Genomic DNA, 20,387 nt, shown 5'->3' with positions numbered 1-20,387 from the left:
CCGAGTGACAGCGGCAGCCTCGGCCCGGCCTCCCGCCCGCCCTCCTCCTCCGCACCGCTCCTCGGCGGGCACCCGGCCCCCGGCCCTCCCCGGGCAACGGAGCCGCCGCCGCCGCGATGAAGCCCCGCGGGGAGGAGGAGGAAGAGGAGGGGGCGGCGGGCGGAGGAGACCCCTGGAAGGAGTGCGCGGAGGTGGCGGTGCAGCTGGCGCTCCGTGCCGGGCAGGTGAGGGCCGTCCCCCGCCGCCCCCTGCAGCGCGAGGAGCGCTGCCCACCCGCGGGGCTTCGTCGCGGTGGGACGGGGCCGGGAAGGGCCGGGAATGGGCGGCTGGGAGGGCCAGGCTGCTCCACTGCCGGAGCATCCTTCCCGGGCGGCGGCGGAGGTGCGCTTTTTGGGTTAAGCGTTAAAAAAGGAAGAGCCGGAGGTAGGGGTGCGGGGTGAGGGAGGGCCGTGTGGGCGCTCGGCGGGCGCTGTCGGAGCTCTCTCGGCCCCGCGGCCGTGCGCGGTCACCTCGGGCTGCGAGCAGCCGGGGCGGCCCTGAGGAGCGGGCAGCGCGCGTAGCTCCCAGCACTTGTACGTATTTGAAAGACAAAAAAAAAAAAAGAGAGGAAAAAAAAAGAAAAAGAAGAAGATTTGCCGCTTTAGTAACTTTTCCAGTCGTACGCCAAGCACTTATTCTGCGGCTGTGGCATTTCGGAGCACGGTGCGATGCTAAGGCTGAATGTACGCACAGCTGAGGCTGCGTGCTGCTGTGTGCTTACACACACTGCCGTGCACTGCTGTACCACCATTTGGGTTTGAGCAGCTTCCGTGCAGAAAAACAATAGCTGTGCCGGAGAGATTGCATCTTTCTGTTGTAGCGGTGCTCAGCGGTCCTCAGAGGGATTGAAACTCACTGGCCAGGGCAGTCCAGCAGAGGCTTTGCTATTTTTCGTTACAACAGGCAGTCACTCACCTCGGGAGAGGCCCTGTGTGTCACTCTTCCCTGGCTCTTACAGAGCTGTGTGCCGCAGCAGAATTTCCCCGGCTCTAACAGAGCCCAGAAGCGGGGTCGTAGAAGTGCTCAGAGGAGAAACTGGGTAGAAGACGAAGCTCAGCAGCGTGCATTTCTCTTCTGCTTCCATTCTGCTGTATGTCGTACCTGCACACTGTTATTTAAGGAGCTCCATTTTCATCTTGAGGCCAGGACCTGTAATGCTTCCTTAGCATGTGTCGTTAAACACGTTTTCCCGCTCACAAAACACACATGCGCGCATGAACAGAATGCCAGGGGAGAGGAGACTTGTTTTAGTAGCACAAGGAGTAAATGGGTGATCCAAATCAGGATGACAGGCTGTGCTCTCACAGGATCTGAGGGGAGTTCCCCAGCAGCTGGTTCTGCCAGCCATTTCACAAGAGAGCTTCTCATGGCTTGCTCAAGCCTCCGCACCTTATTTCTCAAAATACCAAATTCTGGGAATAGCCAGAAGATCTGGAAGATCACAGCAGTTGATGTCTACATCATTTTCATTTGCACTTCAGTGCTGCTACCTTGCAACTGGCAGGACAGTGTATTATTAAAGTGCCTTTCCACTTCCTGCTACTCGCAAAAGAAATTAGAGATAAGGATGCAAAGTGGAGTGTAACTTAGATTTTATGGGCTAAATTTACTATTTTTTTGAAAATGAATGCAGTTGAGTTTTATTTTGACCACCAGTCAATTCCAGGAGGCACATTCTTTTTCTTTTGTTTCTCTTCCTGTCCCTCACATCTCTGCCTCTCACTAGAGATCTGATTGCACTGTTTCCCCAGAACTCAATGCTGTCTCCATCCATCTCTGCATGCAGTTTTGCCATTTCAGCCTTTCTTTTGAGGCCCTCATTTTCTCCAATCCAATGCAGGTTAGGAAGGTTTCTAGTTAGAAAGCCTCTTTGAGAGTCGTGACATAGAGGTCAACCCAAAGAAAGGCATGCAAGTCAGGATTTGGGGTTTTGAGAAGTCAACCAGCAAGGTGGTTTCCTGGTCTCCTCTTTTTTGCTTACATGACTGTTGGGTTTATATTGTCCATGAGTGTAAGTAAAATATATCTTCTTTCAAGGCTCTGGAAAACTTCTTTCTAAGCTGTAAAGGCCAATAAATAAATGATTGCCTGAATATGCTTCAGAAGTGATGTTGGAGTAACTTCCATTGGCAGGCTGAAGTTATTGTTTCTGTTTCCCATCCTGTTACTAAGTTCCATTATTCTTATGAAATGTAATAGGCATTCCTTTAATACAAATGGATATTTCATAAAGAGAGTAGCCAAGGTTTTGTAATGTCTGTAATTGGCCTGCATTAAACTTATGTCTAATCCACGCTTATGCCACACACAACTGGATTTTTTCAGCCTTCTCTTCTGCTTTTTTTGTGAGTAAACTCTTTTTGCTACACTTGTGAGAAGTGCACCTGTCGGCTTACAGTGACTTGCTGCTAAAGAGAAGCAAATGCAACCAGTTTCTGTACCCCTGATGCTATTCTGAGCGCTGGGTAATATTTGCACAGCTCTCTGCAATTACAACTGGAGAAATTTCCCCAAAGTCAGTACATTTGCACAAAGATCAAAAGAAGGGTGAGAAAATCAGATTTCTTCCCTGTGCTTGCTTTTAGGCTATTTTCTGTGAAGCATAGATTTTTCTAGCAAAACAGATGGTTATTTCCTAAATTAAATGCAGGTAGTTATACTTTCAATCTAGACGTTTGGTTTTACCCGCGAGCAGATATTTCAGGACAGAATTGCAAGCAAGTCAGTCTGTCTTGGAGCTCCCAGAAGAGTGTGGTGAGTATAAACAGAACAGTGAGACAAGATACGCAATGCGAGCACCTCTGTGTAGGTGGTTGTCCTGGCAGGTGTGCTTCAGAAGGCATTTGGGCCCTCTGTCCTTTCCATTCTCTGCTGCATGATTTAATCGTGGAATCATTAAGGTTGGAAACGACCTCTAAGAGGACTTAGTTCAACCATCAGCCCATCGCACCATGCCCACTAACCACGTTCCTCAGTGCCACATCCACACCATTCTTGAACGTGTCCAGAGACGGTGACCGTACGCTCTCCCCCCACCTCCCTGGGCAGCCTGTGCCACTGCCTCACCACTCTTTCGGAGTAGAATTTTTTCCAGATATCCAACCTGAACCTCCCCTAGCGCAACTTAAGGCCATTCTCTCTCATCCTATCACTGTAACCTGGGAAAAGTGGCCACAACCTCCTTTCAGGTCATTGTAGAGAGCAGTAAGGTCTCCCCTGAGCCTCCTTTTCTCCAGACTGAACAATCCCTGTTCTCTCAGCTGCTCCCCCCCCATAAGGATTGTGCTCCAGACCCTTAATATTTGCAAGGTGCTAACAACAGCAGAGTCCAGCAACACATTTACTCACAGGCAATATAAAAGAAAAGAGGAGTGATGAAAATAAAAAGCGTGAGCATAGCAGGTTTTTTAGGGAGGTTGCACAACACAGCTGAGACAGTTGCAGCACTTTGGATTTTGCTTTGGACTGAAGAGCAGCCTGAGGGCTTTCTTAAAGTGGTGCTTCTACAGTGGGGTGGTTAAAGCACTGAGAAAAACCATGCATGGCATTGAGAGAATTTAAATAAATAAAATATTTTGGTGCACGGTAATGAACGTCAGCAAGAGTTTGAAGCAAAATGTTCAAATCTGTCTTCATCAGTTTGGATAAATAGTTAGAATTAAGGCTTTACAGCTCATGAAGCAGAAACATTAGTCCATTTGCCAAGTCCATGCTAAAGCAGCAGTCGGCAAAGTCAGTTACGTGTCAGAACCATCTGAAGCTCCTTCACATGTGGTATTTTAGACTACAAAACCCAAGAGCTGAGGGTGACATTAAGGAGCTCCCGGTTTACTTTCCTGTACATAATACAAGCAGAACTGTTTTGTTTGGTCCTAAAACGCTTCTCTTTAGGTAGCTTTAAAATACTTTGAGCCATGGAAATGTAACTAAACAAATCAGTGTCGTAGAAGGGACGTGGGATATTGGTCTTCTTGGTGCTGTTTTTCATTGAATATAATTGTGTAGAAATAAACAGTGCTTAATCTTTGCTTTGCTTCGGTTTTCCTAATGCCAAAGAGTTTATAATTGTCACTGGTTAAAAAATAAGGCAGCTCCTTTTGCTAGTTGAGCAAAACCATCCTACCATTACCATTACCATCCTACTCCCCCACCCCCTCCCCCCCACATATATATGCATTTTTTTAATGAAGAGGTTAAGGGGGGAAAAAAAGAGAGAAAGAAAATGGGAAAATTGAGGGAACATTTTTATTGACTGTGTTCTCATACGTGCATTTGCAACTGATGTGATTTAATTCTGAGCTTATAGCAGTAAAACCCTTTAAAAGGAGATTAAGATTTTTCCCGAGTTAGATCATTGGTTCCATATCTGAAGAGAAGCCTAAATCTTTGTTTTTGTTATGTACACAGCAATTCTTTGGGACTAACGGGTGGTCAGCACTTGGGCATTCAAACAGTCTTACGTATAAGAAAAATTAAATATTATGTGTCTTTGTTGGAAAAAGAAAATGGTGGAGTTTGCTGTACTGTATGTTTCTTAAGGTAAGAGAGCAGTGAGTTATTGGCCTTGTAAGTATATATATAGTTAAGGAAAAATGTCCTTCTGTGAAAATTTATGGCCCTCAAGGTTCTAGTCTTACGTGTGTTGTCTGTAATTTCCTAAATCACAGTGACAGCCATCATCCTTCTATGAATCCCATTCTTAATCGCTTTCTGAGCTGCCGAGAGAGGTTCCTGCAAATGCCATGTTCCCAAAGACTGCTCCTGGTCTCCAAAAGATTTTTACTCAGAAGAGCTAGAATAGGTTCTGGTGGGATTAGACCTGTGATTGTCTTTCAAGATTAGCTATAATTTTGTTAGTAATTACATTACGTTACTGTCCACCGAATGAATGGCAATGAAGACTGATTTATGAACTTCTCTTTCAGATTATTAGGAAAGCTCTAACAGAGGAAAAACAAGTGTCCACGAAGACGTCTGCAGCAGATCTTGTGACTGAGACTGATCATTTTGTGGAGAATTTGATTATTTCTGTTCTGAAAGAGAAATTTCCCTCCCACAGGTAAGTGTAGAAGAAAACAACGAATGACCATTTTTTCCTACAGAAGCTGTTTATCTGACAAGCGTTTAAAGGGAATTTTAAAATTCTATCCTTGGGAGTCAGATTGTCATTGGTAAACATTAATTTTTCCTAACTCGTAGCAGCTTCTTTCGGTTTTATCTACCTCTTATATATTATGGTGGGTACATTCGTGGGATTCTTTTTTAAAGTGCTACCACTGCCCAGTACTGAGCAGCCTGTATTTCCTAACATTTCTGTCATGACTTGCTTGTCTTAAAATGCTTGTTTCTTCACTTCTTGGGCTATACTTAATACTGGTATTTCTCCGATGAGGACACTGTGTATGTAGTTTTCATATGAATCTCCATGATCTTTGGAATTCTAATCTCTTATTTTCTGAAGATTATTCTAAATAAAATGTTTTACAATATAGCTGAAATTAATGATAGGAAAGATCCCCTCCTGCAGAAGTTTCCATCACTTTCTTTTACCATCATACGTAAGCATTTGGTAGATCAGGACAATTAAGGTATTTAAGCACGTTAATCTTGTGCTTGTTGTGTAGAGTCCTAAAACCAGTGAGAAGCAGGGCTGTTTATCACCATCACTTAATGTGTTTAAATTAACAAGGCATACATTATTTTATGGGGTTTCAACCCAAAGTTTTAAAGATAATCAGATCGTTGACTCCTCTGGAATGACTAAGATCGGGTTGAAAATGCCTCCTCCTAGCACATGCAGAGATGAGAAGGCAGCTTTGTACTACTTGGTCAGGTTTGGCTTGATGCAGAGACGCTGCAATTGATTTTCACAGTTAACTTTGCTGCACGGGGATAAAATCCATCTGCCTGCAGAGCCTATGTATCGCTTAATTACTACATGACTTCCTTCTAACTGGGTACATCTCTAATGGAAAAGAGCCTTGCACTCTAGCACTGTGCAGAAATCAACAAAGATGAGAATATAGAGGGTTCAGCTACTAACCTGCTTGTCGGCTCTGCTGTTGTAAGAAAATAACAAGAAGAATAAAAAGAATGAGTAGAAAGAACATTATATACTAAATATGGCTTTCTGAATACATGGTGTATGTGATCACATATTGAAACAGTACTGTACAGCACAAATGTGTGGTTCTTGGCTGCGATTCTCCAGAGAGTGCCAGGCTTTACAAGCCTATTATTTCTGTAATATTCCATCTACTGTTTCTGGCAGTGTTCTCTTCTCCTCTGCACTGTTTGTTGTTTCTTTTTTCCTTGAACAGCCTGGCAGAGAACATAAAACATACACATTTTGCATGAAATTGGAATCAACAGAAGCACTCGAGTTACTCATAATGGAAACAAAAGTTAGAAGGTCAACATAGACCAAGAAACGGAAAAATTTCTAACTTTTACTAACTCTGTGCAGCATTCTTCTGAGTTCAGAAGCAAATAAAGGGATTGCTGTAGGCAAATAAAGGAATTGCAGTTTCTTCAAGACAGTTCATTTTTGCTGATAGTGGTTGTTGTTTTTGTTTGGAGTTTGTTCAGACGGCGAATGCTTCTAGATTAAACAGTAGATTAAAACTAGATTTAGAAGACTAAATTTAGATACTGGCAATGAGGAATCCACAGAAGGAATCGAGGTTTAAATTGAAGTACAGTGAAAACATCAAAAGATCACTTAAACTGCGTTCAGTCTTTCCCTAATCCAGCTGTTGAAAGCATCAATGGAAGTTTCTCTTGTTTCTCCTTCCCTTATGTTATCTTGATTCTTATGTTTTCTGACTCTAGAAATATATCCTGGGAGTTAAAAAACCTAGAAGAGATCTTGTTGGAATCTATACCATTTATGCTGTGGCAATGATACATCCTAAGATGTTGGAAACGTACTCAGGAGTAGAGAAGTGTTAGGAAAACCTGTTAAAAATGTGATTCCGTCCTATATCTTTTTCTTCTTGTCTCTGCTTAGCCAAGGGACACGTATCCTTCTCATTTATGCTTTAACCAAGTTTTCTTCTTTGCTCTCCCTCTCTCTGGCACTCTGAAATGCTCCAAGGAGATATTCCCTGAAGGTTTTTTTTTCTGGTTGATCTTCATGGCACAGATAGGCAGAGCCAGAATATCATGGACTGCTGGCTGAAAAAATGTTACTGTGTCATTTGCCTGTGTTATTGTTACACAAGCTGTCATCTTTGGTGTCAGTTGTGGCCTTAATCCTGGAGCCATTCCAGTCAGAACTCGGGCATAAGGGGGGCTGACATCCAACCCTGGCTGCCAGCATTTTGCCCTCGGACCCCATAAGGGGACAGGGGAGGGGCAGCCCTGGTTTGAACCTTCAGTGTTCCAATGGATATTGCCCCTTCTGTCCTTTGGGTTGTGCTACAGCTTCCCTGCTGTTCCAGCACTGAATTTCACAGTGGCTTTGAGGCGTGAACAGATGTCCACTAAGGCTAGGATAAAATTACCAGACTCATTTTCCGTGGGAGAAAACTTTAATCCAGATTTGAAGAGAGGTCAAAAGAGCTGAAAGGCTGGCATGTTAAATTAACTGCTGTATTAACACGGTTACCCTTCCCACTTCTTAAACTATGCCTAACATTTGGAATTTAGGACTTCAGCCTGAATATTTTGCTCTGTTTGTAAGTTTTTACGGGACACAGATCTCTGGAGCAATACATCTGATGTTAGCCTTTAGGAACGATCACAATACCCAGTATTGCATAGCAGCAACTGGCTTATTTTACCTGCTAGCAAAAATTTCATGAAGTGTGCACCTACTTTGTCCTGCAGCCATTTTGGAAAACCGACCTTGGACATGATTACCTAGCAGTGACACTGCTGTACCCTGGCTTCGTGTTAGAGCTTTGTACATCAGGACTGCAACATCATAGCCCACTGTAGGGGAAGGGACAGATTCGTCCCCCAGATACGTGAGGGTAAAGCACCTTACAGAAATACTCGTTTTTCAAAAGAGTCCCATTTCACCTTCCTTTCGACTGGCTACAATGAAGGATCTGGCAGAGGTGGAAACAGAGGCATGATTTGTGGATTATATAGGACCAGCTACCACACAGTCCATTTGCAGGAAGATGGGTCTCACTTGCAGCCAGGAGCGCTGCCTGAGCTTTTGGTATGGGTTAATTACAAGATTTTTGAAAGGAAAAAACATCAGTGAGACAAAATAATGGAATATATAGAGCAAGAAATCTGTAATGTGCTGTGTTTGACAGAGAACACTTGTTCAAGTCTTTTCTGACTTTCTAGTTGCACACTAACACTTAAAGTATCCCTCAGCTGCTCTCTTTAATGGAGATTGAAATAGCAACAAACACTTGCTGCTTCCATTCTTATATCAGCTGGGGGTCCATAATGCCATCAAAATAGTCCCTTTCTGCTGAGGAAAAGGCAAAATAACACTTGGAAAATTCAAGAACTTTCCATCTGTACCATCTGCAGGATGTTTTAAGCTCATTCTTGCAACGTTATGTGGCAAGTGTGAAACCAAAAGTGAGATTTAGTGCTAGCAGTCCAATTCTACACATTGTGTATATATAGAACCACATTCAGATCTGTGAGAGTAGCAACCTGCACAGCTCTTAAAAAAAACAGGCACTGAGCAGTTTATGGGAGAGCAAGGATAATTAAGGTCAGCAGGAAATACTCCAGAACTGGATGTACATTTCCCAGGGAAGAAAGATTAAAATAAAAGCATTGATATGAAAGAAATGAGAAAAGAAGATGAGCTCAAATTTCAATGTGTGCCTTGTGCATACAAAAAAAAAAAAAAATTGTATTTTCTCTGGGTCATGGGAAGAAGAAAGTTCAACTGTGTAAACCTTTTAATTTCCTGATTCTGACTGCTTTAAAAAAATTCTAATAGGAGTGAGGTTGTGGAGTTTTAGGAGTTCATTACTTCCTGCTGACTGAATTTAACTGCAGTGAGAGACAGCTACATTTTGCAGTTTATATTACTTACTGCAAGAGACAGACCTCAACCATAAAACTACATTCTACAGAGAAACCTCCTTTAGTGGTCCAGGAGTGCCAATTCAGATCCATTTCTACATTAATTTTCATTACTTTTTTAATAGTGTATTAAGAAGATGAATGTGAATGGAGTTCTTTTTTGCCATGTGAAATAGTATGCTATGAAGTCGAGAACTCATTTAAAGTTTATGTGAAAGTTTCCCATTCTCCAATGAAAAAAAGAAACGTCCGTATACATGGATATATGAATTATATATATATATCTATATGAGCATATGTGTATAACATTTGTATGTATTTATAAACTAAATACTTCTTCAAAAGACAGGAAGATGGAGTTAAACTTACTGAATCACGTATTTGAGCAAGTTTTCTGAGACTCTTATTTTATTCCCTATTAAATGCAGGTTTATTGCAGAAGAATCCACTGCTGCTGGTTCAAAATGTGTCCTCACTGACAGTCCTACCTGGATTATTGACCCTGTCGATGGAACCTGCAATTTTGTACATAGGTAAGTAGACGGTGGAGTGAGAAACACATAAAATGACAAAATGCAGCTGCTTACAAATCCTCCCTTCTTCTTGAAGGCATTTTACTGTGGTAAATTTGTTCCTGTGGTACATAAGTAGGAGTCATCCCTCTGTCGTTTTATGCTTTATCTATGGGAGTGTGTGTTTGTGCTGGAGAGAGCACTGTACTGTTGTCTAAAGGTAAGATAATATTTCTTCTGATTGCTTAATGACCTAGAAGCTCTTGACTCACAGCTCCTTTATATATACCACACATTAACATGTAGAGACTTGAGCTGAACCAAAGAAACAAGGCTGTACTATGATGACATTTGGCCTTACTCTGTATGTGGTTGCTATGCATTCCTTTTCATAATGGTGTGTGTTCTCCCTTTCAAATACAAGTGCTTCATTTTTCCTGGGAAATACAGTCATGGCATATGAAAACTAGGCTGTACTTAGAGGAAAACTAGGCTGAATGTAGATGGTGGTTTTAATCTCCTGTTGTACTGCTCTGTAAAAATAAGAAACCTAGGGATCATTTTTGCAAAAACACAAAAGTTTTTCTTCATCATTTGAGCATTAGGAGTTGTAAACCTATGATTGTTCATAATACTTCTACTTAAGAAACTGAATTATGTTCTGCTTTATAGTTAGTAGTTTAATGTAACCGTAGTTATAATTTGAGGGGGAAAAAAAAGCATTTCCCTGACTTCTGCTTTCATTGTATAGAATTCAAGTGGGGAAGGAAGGGGAGGTCACGTGCTGCTGTTTGATGCAACTAAGTGAAGTTTTTTCTTTCTAGCAATATTTTCTGGATCTTCATAACCCTTTTTGAAATATGTTTGAATGAATAAATTTATTTCATTGTTTAAAAAACAATAGTACTTACTTAAAAGGAGTAAATTAAGTATGTGACCATCACTTTGGCAAAAGAGAGGGTAGAGGAACAGGTTTCTCCTTATGCTGATGTCAGCAGAAGGTATCTCCTTGCAACTTAATTGCTATCTCACCTTCTCAGTTCACTGGAAAAAAATGTGCTCTTAAAAACCAATGACCTATTATAAAAGCACTGGACAATTCAATTACACTAAAGCAAAAATATTATTAAAATATGCAGCACATTTAAAGATCCTGATATCTTTAAGTATTTACCTCTTGTGTTTTCAAATATTAAATCAATTTTTAAACTGATCTGTATCTTAGACTGACAAAGAAGAAATAGCATAATACCAAAGCTTTTTTTGGTATGGAGCTCCAGGTGGGATTTTGTTGCTTAAGTGAGCTACGTAAGTGTGAAGTTGAGAGAACTTTCATCAGTAATACTTCATTTCTTGTTTTTCACAGATTTCCAACAGTGGCAGTGAGCATTGGATTTGCTGTTAACAAAGAGGTATGAAGTATGTTCTTTAGGATGGATACCTGAGATTTGGTTAAAAGCCTCAAAACCAAGTGGGAACTTAAAAAATAGAAAATAATTCTGCCATTACTCAGGCTTTCCCATGCTTTTTAAATGCATTTGGTCATACTCTCCTAGATTAAAATTCCAGTCTTGCAAAATTTCGCTTATGCAAACTGGCATTTACAGGAAAATTCTTATAAATCATTATGAATGCTACAGGATTTATGTGACTAAAAAGGAAGTGCTGGTGTAAGGAAGGTTTTGTAAGGCAAAAACCTGATAAGTTAAATATATTCATAATTTAACCATATCTCCCAGTGTTTTTCTGTTGATTATGATTGCTTCTTTCCTGCTAGCAGTATCTGTGAACATTAACTGCTACTATAAGGCAATTTGTAACTGCTTTCTTTGAAGAGCACAAAATTATGGGCCTAGGTCACTTAATCTGCCTTTGAGGTTTTCATAATGCAGTAAAATGACTGGATTTCCCTCATGAGAGCTTAATTGCAGGCAAAGAAAAAAGTACCTAGCCTTCATATTTGTTGTCCTTTTCAAGTTTCCTAGATCATGGAATCGATCATGGAAAAGGTTGGAAAGACCACTAAGATCATCTGGTCCAACCACGTACTCATTCATGCTAGTGGCACTTCTCCAGATGTTGCCATTTTACAGTTTGACATAAGCTGAAGAAATAGCTATTCAAATCCCCAAGAAATCTACTTCTTCCAGCCTAAATCCACAATCTCAAATATATATATAGCTGTAACTGAAGTCAGCAAGAATTCTTTGCAATAATAACATGGTTTTCAGATGTTCTAGCAGCGCTTATGGATTCCAACAGAATAATGTTGTGTACTTCTCTGGTTAGACTTTTCAAACATGGCAGCTGTGAAGAAACACTTCCATACTTTTCTGAAGTTTATTCATTCCCAGAGGTCCTTTTGAATACTGTGTATTGTTACCAGACAGTTTTCTCTAATATTTATGTTTTCTAGAACACCATCGTGATTTTGATGCTGCATATTTTGGGTTACGTAAACTAAACAAAGCTGAAACAAAAATAAAGAATGATGTTAAAACTCCCTCAGTAAACAAATGGGAAAAACAGAAAAAACGAGTAAGCTGAAAAGAAGCCAAAGTACACACAGGGGAACTAGCCTGAATGTAAGCCTTGAACAGTACTGAAGAAATTCTTGCAGATGTCTTCAGGGAAGAGTATATTAATAGTGTCCCTCAAAAAAAAAAAAAAAGTTCTTTGGTTTACATGGGAGCTCAGGGTAAGGAGCAAGGACAGACTATAGACTATTCCCTTTGAATTATCCCTGAGGAGGGACCAGAGATTACTCACTCTGAATGGAGGAGGGCAGCAGGAAAAGATTTGTGGTCTAGAACATCTGAGATCTTTTCTTGATCTTGTTACCAACTCCTGTGACCTTGGGCAAGTCACTTAGTGCTTGTGTATCTGTCCACCTCTAAGTAGTACGTAGCTAGTAGTACTTATCTAGGGTTGATTTTAGGAGCTGATCACTTAAGTCTGTAAAGTACTTCAAGATCTTTTGATGAAATCTATTAAATAATATTAAATAATTAAATGCATTGGGTTTAAATCAAGGTTCAAATTGGGACCCTCTTCTCATTGGTGAAGTGATATTCCCACAAAGAACCCAGTGTCACTCTCAAGCCTTCGCTGAGAGATTTGACAAAGAATATTTGATATTTTTCTTCGAACCCCTCTTGGAGTCTCGTGATTTCATGAGATTCTCTCTTTTTTGTTAAAAGGAAACAATTTTGTAGAGAGACATTTGAAAAAGCGACTGGAGGGTACTACTTTGGTTCAAAAGGCAGGCAAATTAAATGCCCATGAAAGGTGAAATGCAAATAAAAGTATCTATTGTTAGTAAACTGTGTACCCTGACTTCTGAGTTTGTATGCCTGACTGATCATGTCTGTGTATTTGGGGTTGCAAATTTTTAGGGTCCGGCCAAAGTTAATGGACTTCTTCTAGGCATAACTGTTCACCAGTGAAAAAAACAAAGCTTTCAGAATCTGGCTGTAGAGAACTTTTGCTTATTTTCAGTAGAAACATTTTATTGAATTTGAAATCAGCTTAGCATTTAATCTATTGTAATGTGAACGCAAATAAGCTGTAAGTAAGAGTTTAAAAGGTCGTGAACAGATTGCATTAACTTCTCTTTGTAAACTGAATTTTATATGACCTATATCTCAAATATCACAGTAATAGTAAAATTATTCCAGTTTATTAGCATCAGTATAATCTTTGATTACCTGTACCAATTAAAATATTGCTGATCTTTCTGCCATTAGTAGTTGTTTATATTTATGATGAGTAATTTGAGTTGCATTCATTTCTTTCCTTTTCAAAATCTTAAAGCTTGAATTTGGTGTAATTTACCACTGCACTGAAGAACGATTATACACTGGTAGAAGAGGTCAAGGGGCATTTTGTAATGACAAAAGGCTTCAGGTATCAAAAGAGACAGGTTGGTCTAGATTTTGTTAGAACTCTAAAAGGAATATGTTAATTTTGTTTCAGAGTTGTTGCAAATCATCATTAGGATAATGAACATCATTATCCTGATGGAAGGTATTTCTTCTGCATGATAATTTTGTTATGTGTTTGATTTTTTTTCTCAAAAATCACTATTTTCCTCACTTTCTTTTTAAAATAGACAGCTGAATGTGAACTACTTGAATAATCCTATGTTATTTTGATTTATAACCATTGTTTAAAATGAGGAAGAATTAATAGATTCACCAGTTTCATTCCAGCTGTACACTGGCATCACTGTTTATGAGCAAGATGCAATGGGAATGGTGAATCAAATTCACTGTACTTTGATGACTGTCATTCACTTTTTATTCCGATAAACTTGTATGTCATAAAGTGTATTATGTCTGTAGATATACATGTTACCAGTGAACTACAGGGTGCATGCTTCATAGGGGTTCTTTAACAGCTTGCTTTTCTGTATGAGGAGTATTTTAACAAACAAATGACTAGCAACACTTAACGCTTTAATGGAATTGTGTTACTGGTAAATCAACAGTAAACAAATTTATAGAGAAGTTTCCTTATAACATTCAGTTATTAGACAGAAGCCAACATGTGCCAAAAATGTACAACATCGTACGTGGGAGGTGGTTAGAATTTCACCCCCAAAAGAGATTTCAATCAGCCACACAGTAAGTTCTAGAATTTTAAAGAACAGATGCGTTGTAGTGCCTCAAGGAAGACCCTACATCAAAACTTTTGTGAAATTGTGAGCCAGGGTCTGCCTATTTGGAGAAATGGAGCAAATTGTAAAGTCAGTGGCAGTCAAATTTTTAATCCTTTATTATGCACACACTTTTGTCAGTGCTTGAATATCTCATAATCCATAAGAGCCTGCTCTGGGACAGGCTAAGGAAGAGTTAGGGGTACTCTTGGACGGGCTGGCTGAGCCACTCTCAGAAAGGCCTCACTCACTTTTGCAGACAAAAATGTGTGGTCTCCAGTTAAGTAAGGAGTAATTTTGGCACATGCCGCTTTTGTTCTTTCTCTGGGCTTCCAGTCTGTGTAGGAGTGTAGAACACAGCCAGGGAAGCAAGCCTTCTGCTCTTTCAAATGCTTTGGAATTTTCCTTTGTTCTGAGAGACATCATTTGGTGGTGGGCACTTTCATCAGTGAAGATGGACCTTCTTTAGTCTCACTTCTGTTGATGTTTTAAGTGTATACAGTCACAGTTGTTTTCCAATAAGGACTGTGGCTTCAGTGAAATAAACCAAGGCTGGAAAAGAGCGTGTATGTACCTACAGCTGGAATTCAAGTAGCATTCGCCAATGCATGACATGTTGGATTCGTAGGCTGTCATGTTGCTTCATGCTTTTTGTTTTCAGGAAATGTGATTACTTGTATAGCATTGTGTAATATTGATCTACGCTACATTCATTGTTCAGGTTTAATCATTTCAAATTACAATATGGGCGATAATCTTTGTCAATGACAGATTTTGTGGAGGTCTGGTTTGGGAGTCCAGGCAGTCAGGATACATGTAAATGAAGGATCCATCTTCCCTCTGACCTTGAGTTTCACTTTCTTCTCACACTTAGATACAGATCTGGCCTTACATGTACTAATATTGTAAGTGTATTTTCTTTTCTTAACCTTCTATCATCAAGACAATTGGTTTTTTTTCCTCATAAATGTGTCCCTACCACTGTTAAATCTGTTATACCAGAATGAGGAGCAGTAAGTAAATTTGCTCTTGTACCTTGAATACCTGAAACCTCATTGGGTTTTGTGATCAGCCAGCTCCTTTTTCCTAAGCAGCAACCTCCCCTCTACTTTGTTTAAAGTCACTTTATCCAATTTCTACCTGGCTGTAGCCTTGAAGAAAATTGGAGAAATCTATTTATTCATCAGAAATATACTTAATAACCCAAAAGAAAATCTGTCTTAGTTACAGCCTATCTACCTATCTGTGACTGGTGCAGTTTGAATGCTTGGTGCATTTTAGTAATGAGGCATGCATTAAATATTCTGTAATTATAAGTTGGGTGTGTTGTACAAAAACATATACAGCAGATTGCTTTCACTATCCCGAGTTTTCAGTTGTGGCTAAACAGAGAACACTCTGCAGTGTGTCTGGATCAGCGTTCCTCTATTTTAATGCAGTAGTTTAAAAAGTGTTTGCTAAATCTGTTCCTACACTTCAGCTTTGTGATATCCTTTAACTTTCAATCTAATTACATACCTGCTACTCACCAACCACTTACCACATTGCTTTCATCCATCATGTTCCTTTGCAATACTAAATTCATTGGTAGCTGGTTTAATTAAGTGATGTCTCGCTCCATCCTAATTTGCTTTTGAAAATCTTGCTACTTCTGCTAAGAACTTTAATTTATGCAATTGGCTGTAATAACCAGGTGGAGATGCCGTAAGTGAATGAATGTCTGGCCTTTAATGTGGGATAAAGGTCACACCTGACGTTTGGGCACAGCCTGGTTAGTAAGTAATCTGCAGCTAAACCTCTGAGTTCAGCTGGCACAGCAGAAGTAGGAACGCTTGACACTTGATCAACCACCTCCACCTAAATTGGCATCTGCTTGCTATATACCAGCAACACTCAGCTCTCACAGGAGGGCTACTTCAACACTTTGCAAGTCACCGTGAGTCTTGGCTGTACACAGAGCTAACATCGTCACCTGGCAGAGACTGGCATGGTCTTTGCTGAACACAATACAAATGCAGCTTTCATTTATTAGTATTATTTAGTAAAATACTGTTTTTGTTTATGGTAATGGGAAGGTTTTTCAGTCATAAGATGTTTTCAGTCTTTGAAAAAAGCCCTAACAAAAGGGAGCTGTTACTGGATGATGGCGGTTTTAAGTAGAAATGTTTCATTCATCTTAGTGTATCCCCAAGTGCTTATAATTTATTAACAAATTACATTGAAGTTTCCTATTCAGGAGCCATTCTGTTTTCAAATGCGATTAATTTAGTGCCATTAATAATTACTAGATAACTGCATTGTTTTTTGTTGACTGACGAAGTTGTTGAATTTGCCAAAAGCTGACAGGTATATGAAATAAAACAGTGTATGGAAACAGATGACATCTAAGAATGCTTTCTTGTTTTTAATACTCCTGTTCTTTTAAAATAAGTGTTGAGATCAGACCGTTTGATAGCAGAAATATAGCCTTGCTTGAATTTTTTATGTGAAGTTGCCACTTATCCTAACCTTAGAGTTTGGGGTGGAAAAAAAGGGTGGGGAGGTGAAAATTGTGTTTCTGTAAAGAGTCCATTAGCATTTAATTCAAACAAATTTCCAGAAGCTACCAAGAAACTACTGAATTAATGAAAGCAAATACCTCCATTGCAGATATCTCGAAGGCCTTAATTTTAACAGAAATTGGTCCAAAACGTGACCCTGCAACTTTGAAGTTGTTCCTTGGTAACATTGAGAGGTTGCTCAAGGCCCAAGCACACGGGTAAGATATCTTACAGTATGTGTCTCGTATTTATGACCCAAAGTCATGAAAAAAACATCAAGTATGTTGCATATTTTTTCAATCTTGACACGCAAATTGAAATCAAAGGCGTTTTCTGCTTTGTGTCTCTTTGTCTCCTTGCTGTGCTCAGGGTCCGTGTGATTGGAAGCTCCACCCTGGCTCTGTGCCATTTGGCGTCTGGTGCTGCCGACGCGTATTACCAGTTTGGGTTACACTGCTGGGACTTGGCAGCAGCTACTGTCATCATTAGAGAGGCAGGTGGCACTGTGATAGACACTTCAGGTGAGCGCAGTACTCCTGTTTCATGAACTTTTGGGGGATCACGTGGCTGTTTCAGGCACCTGGTGTCACCTCAGTACAGTCCTCCTGTGGCTCAGTCTCACTTCTGGCAATGTTTGGCAGGAACATCTGCACGCTCCATCAGACTCTGTTGAGTTATTCTTACCACAGTGATGTAATTCCAGCCTGGTGTTTCATCACATCAGAGGTCTTCTGAGTCAAACTGTATTTCAGTGACTTGTTGTAATTCCTTTAAAGCATCAGATTTACTGTAAAGAGCTAGCCCTCGAGTTTGGTAGACTTGCTCAGACTCCAGACAATTTCAGCAGACAGCCTTCTGAGACAGAAGCACTCTCAGGTACACATCTGAACAGATATGGCTAGGGACTCCTAGAGGGCATAAAGGACAGCGCAGCCTCTGGATTATTTTATTCATTTATATGGTACACATATAAAGACAGAGAGTAATGGATTCCTGGTGACCAGTATGTTGATATCATGGAAAGATACTGTGTATTAAGAAGGGTGTGCTGATGGAACTAATTTTTGCCCTATTCCTTCCTATTACTAAATGAAGGAAATACTGCATTTTGTTGGATTGTTGGGTACTGAAGAAATCTAAACATCCACTACTTCTGTTGCATGCTTTGGCACTGTATCTAGAGATTTCTGAAATCACTTTTGTGCAAGAGATTTCAAGACAGGAGCTCCTGAATTAGGTTGTCCTTGTAATTACAGCGTGGTTTATATTTCAGAACACATTGCCTTTTTATATCACTAAGGCAGTTCTCATTAACCCTCTTGTCCTCAGGGGGACCTCTGGATCTCATGTCCTGCCGAGTGATTGCTGCGGGCACCAGAGAGATGGCGATGTTCATAGCTCAGGAAATACAAACTATTCACTACAGGCGGGATGATGAAAACTGATGGAAATTAAGTACCTGTAATCTGGAGTCTGCTCTCCTGAACTATGTAACTTTTGGAAGATGAGTGGCTTAAAGGGTACGTGATCTCAGCAGAATGCTTTCTGGGGAGATTTTCTGTGTCAAATATTTTTTATAAATTTATTTCAATGTGGGAAGGCATAGAGAGATTTTTAAACCTGTAAGAATCATGTATCCTTTTTAATATCTATCTCTTTCAGCAGTATCTTTTTTACAGGATAGCATATTTTACTTGTAGCTCTAGTTTCAAAGTAACTTGTAATTTCATATCTGTGGGGCTGATATTTAGTCTTTTGTAACATGCAGCTAAAAATTGAACTTTATTTTTACAGATGCAGATCTCAGGTAAATGAGCTTTTAGGACTGTAGTAAGGATGAGTAGTTAAGATGTGTGCCTATAATACCCTTGTTCTATGATACTTAAGGATGCAATAAAAATGACGTTATTGTTTCCTAACTATGTCATAGCTATATTATCCATAGATATGTGTATGTATATATATGTGTATGTCTGTTTGTGTATATAGGTACACCTAGACATGCATATGCATATAGATACATGCAGACATTCACGTGCATGTCTATGTGCATATATATATATGGATATCTTGGATGTTTACGGCGATTTAGAGAATGCATAGAAGAAAGTTAATACTGAAAGTTTTATTCAGATGCAGAGCGTATGTTATTTACGTGTCATCAGTGGGGGCTAACCAAATAGCTGAGAACAGGGCTGATCATGAAAAATGGTTAATGATTTTATAAACTGTCCACCTAATTCTTCTTCCCTTTTATCCTTTTTCATGGGCAAAAATCATAATGCCCTGCAGGCCACGACAAGAAACCTGCAAACTCTTAGTACCGTAGAATAATTACATTTAAAACCAGGGATATTGAACTCCACTGAGTTATTTGCAGTATTAACCATGACACACAGTAGCAGAGTGCAGTGTCACAGAGGGATTGGTTTTAGTGAAACTTGGAGAAGAACGGTAGGATTCCACCCTTTATGGGGAAGTTCTTAATATGCACTTAAGATATGCTTGCAAAAAAGTTCGTTGTGAACCACATGCCCTTCTCACACAAAGTTGCAATCACAGATTTTGATCAGAGGAACCTGTAAAATCAGTTATATATTTTTCCTAAATACCCACTTGTTCCCTGTCCTTATAGCCAGCGTTGGCTTTAATTATGCCACAGTGACTGTTTCTATTTAAGTTATTTTTAATATCTCAGGCACAGAGGAGATACAACAGTGTCCATAACAGCTGTGGTTGAAATGAAATCACTTCTAATTTTTTATTAAAAAGTTGAATAAAAAGATACCTCTTTTTTGCAAGAGTGCAAATTAAATACATGAATGAGTCAAAAAGAAACAGTTACAATTTTTAAAACTTTTTTACACTGCATGCGTAGACTTTGTAAACGTGTTCAGATACCTTCTTAAAACACACAAACTGAACAGTGATTTGTAAAAATAACCTTACGTGTGTTTCTTGTAATGAAAACTGTTTTCACTGAATATAACGTGAATTCTCTGGGATTTTCTTGATGCTTTTTTTCCCCATGAGAAATACAAAGCATTGACCAGGTGAAGAAAGCCTCAGTGCGACAAAGCATTTAGGAACTTGGATATTTCCTGTCGTCAGAACAATGCTGTCACGGTGGTCATTGTGCTGTTACCATTCCCTTTCACCTCTCCATCTCCTCACATCTCTCTGGAAACTTAGGCTGTAAGCCTCTCGGGGCAGGGACTGTAGTACTTTCATTTGGGGTTTGCACAGTGCTCATAGGATGCAGTTCTGTCTGTGACTAGGCACTGAGGTGCTATAATACAAATAATAAATACTAATAGGCTCGCTTGTCTCTTATTTGCCCTTCTCCCGGTTTGTAAGCACAAGCCAGTACAGAGTTTGCCAGCACCACTGTGATCCTGGGGCACTCAGACACAGGGGCCCTGGGAGCAGCAGGGGCTTTGCTGGAGCTTCGTTCTATGTTCATGCCATAAGCTGTGTAAGGAAGCTTAGACTGGCAGGCATCAGGCATGGCAGAGGCTTGGCCCCACCAGGCCCCTCCTTGCCAGGGGAGGAACTCCTCTTGCCTCCTGGCAGCTCAGCCTGCACAACCCTAGGCCCTGACCCACCCGCTCCCAGAGCTAGGCCGAGCTGGGA

The 20,387-nt window shown here is 40.2% G+C and overlaps 2 protein-coding genes across 2 annotated transcripts in view; one reads left to right on the top strand and one right to left on the bottom strand.

Moving 5' to 3' along the window:
• MPPE1 (metallophosphoesterase 1) overlaps positions 1-1,210 on the bottom strand; it is a 34,436-nt gene extending 33,226 nt beyond the window's left edge. Inside the window, exon 1 of the mRNA XM_046925093.1 lies at positions 955-1,210. The gene's annotated coding sequence lies outside the window, so the exon portion shown is untranslated. The remainder of the gene's footprint in view (positions 1-954) is intronic.
• IMPA2 (inositol monophosphatase 2) lies at positions 39-20,068 on the top strand. Its single transcript, XM_419118.7, has 8 exons — positions 39-224; positions 4,965-5,098; positions 9,474-9,578; positions 10,924-10,969; positions 13,371-13,479; positions 16,864-16,972; positions 17,124-17,275; positions 18,084-20,068. The coding sequence occupies exons 1-8, from the start codon at positions 117-119 to the stop codon at positions 18,197-18,199; spliced, it is 879 nt and encodes a 292-aa protein (XP_419118.1). The 5' UTR covers positions 39-116; the 3' UTR covers positions 18,200-20,068.
• The last annotated feature ends 319 nt before the right edge of the window (positions 20,069-20,387 follow it).

Source organism: Gallus gallus, chromosome 2, assembly GCF_016699485.2.
Source record: "Gallus gallus isolate bGalGal1 chromosome 2, bGalGal1.mat.broiler.GRCg7b, whole genome shotgun sequence".
NCBI lineage: Eukaryota > Metazoa > Chordata > Aves > Galliformes > Phasianidae > Gallus > Gallus gallus.
The sequence above is the reverse complement of the archived record's forward strand: the minus strand, read 5'-3'. Positions and strand labels throughout refer to the sequence as shown.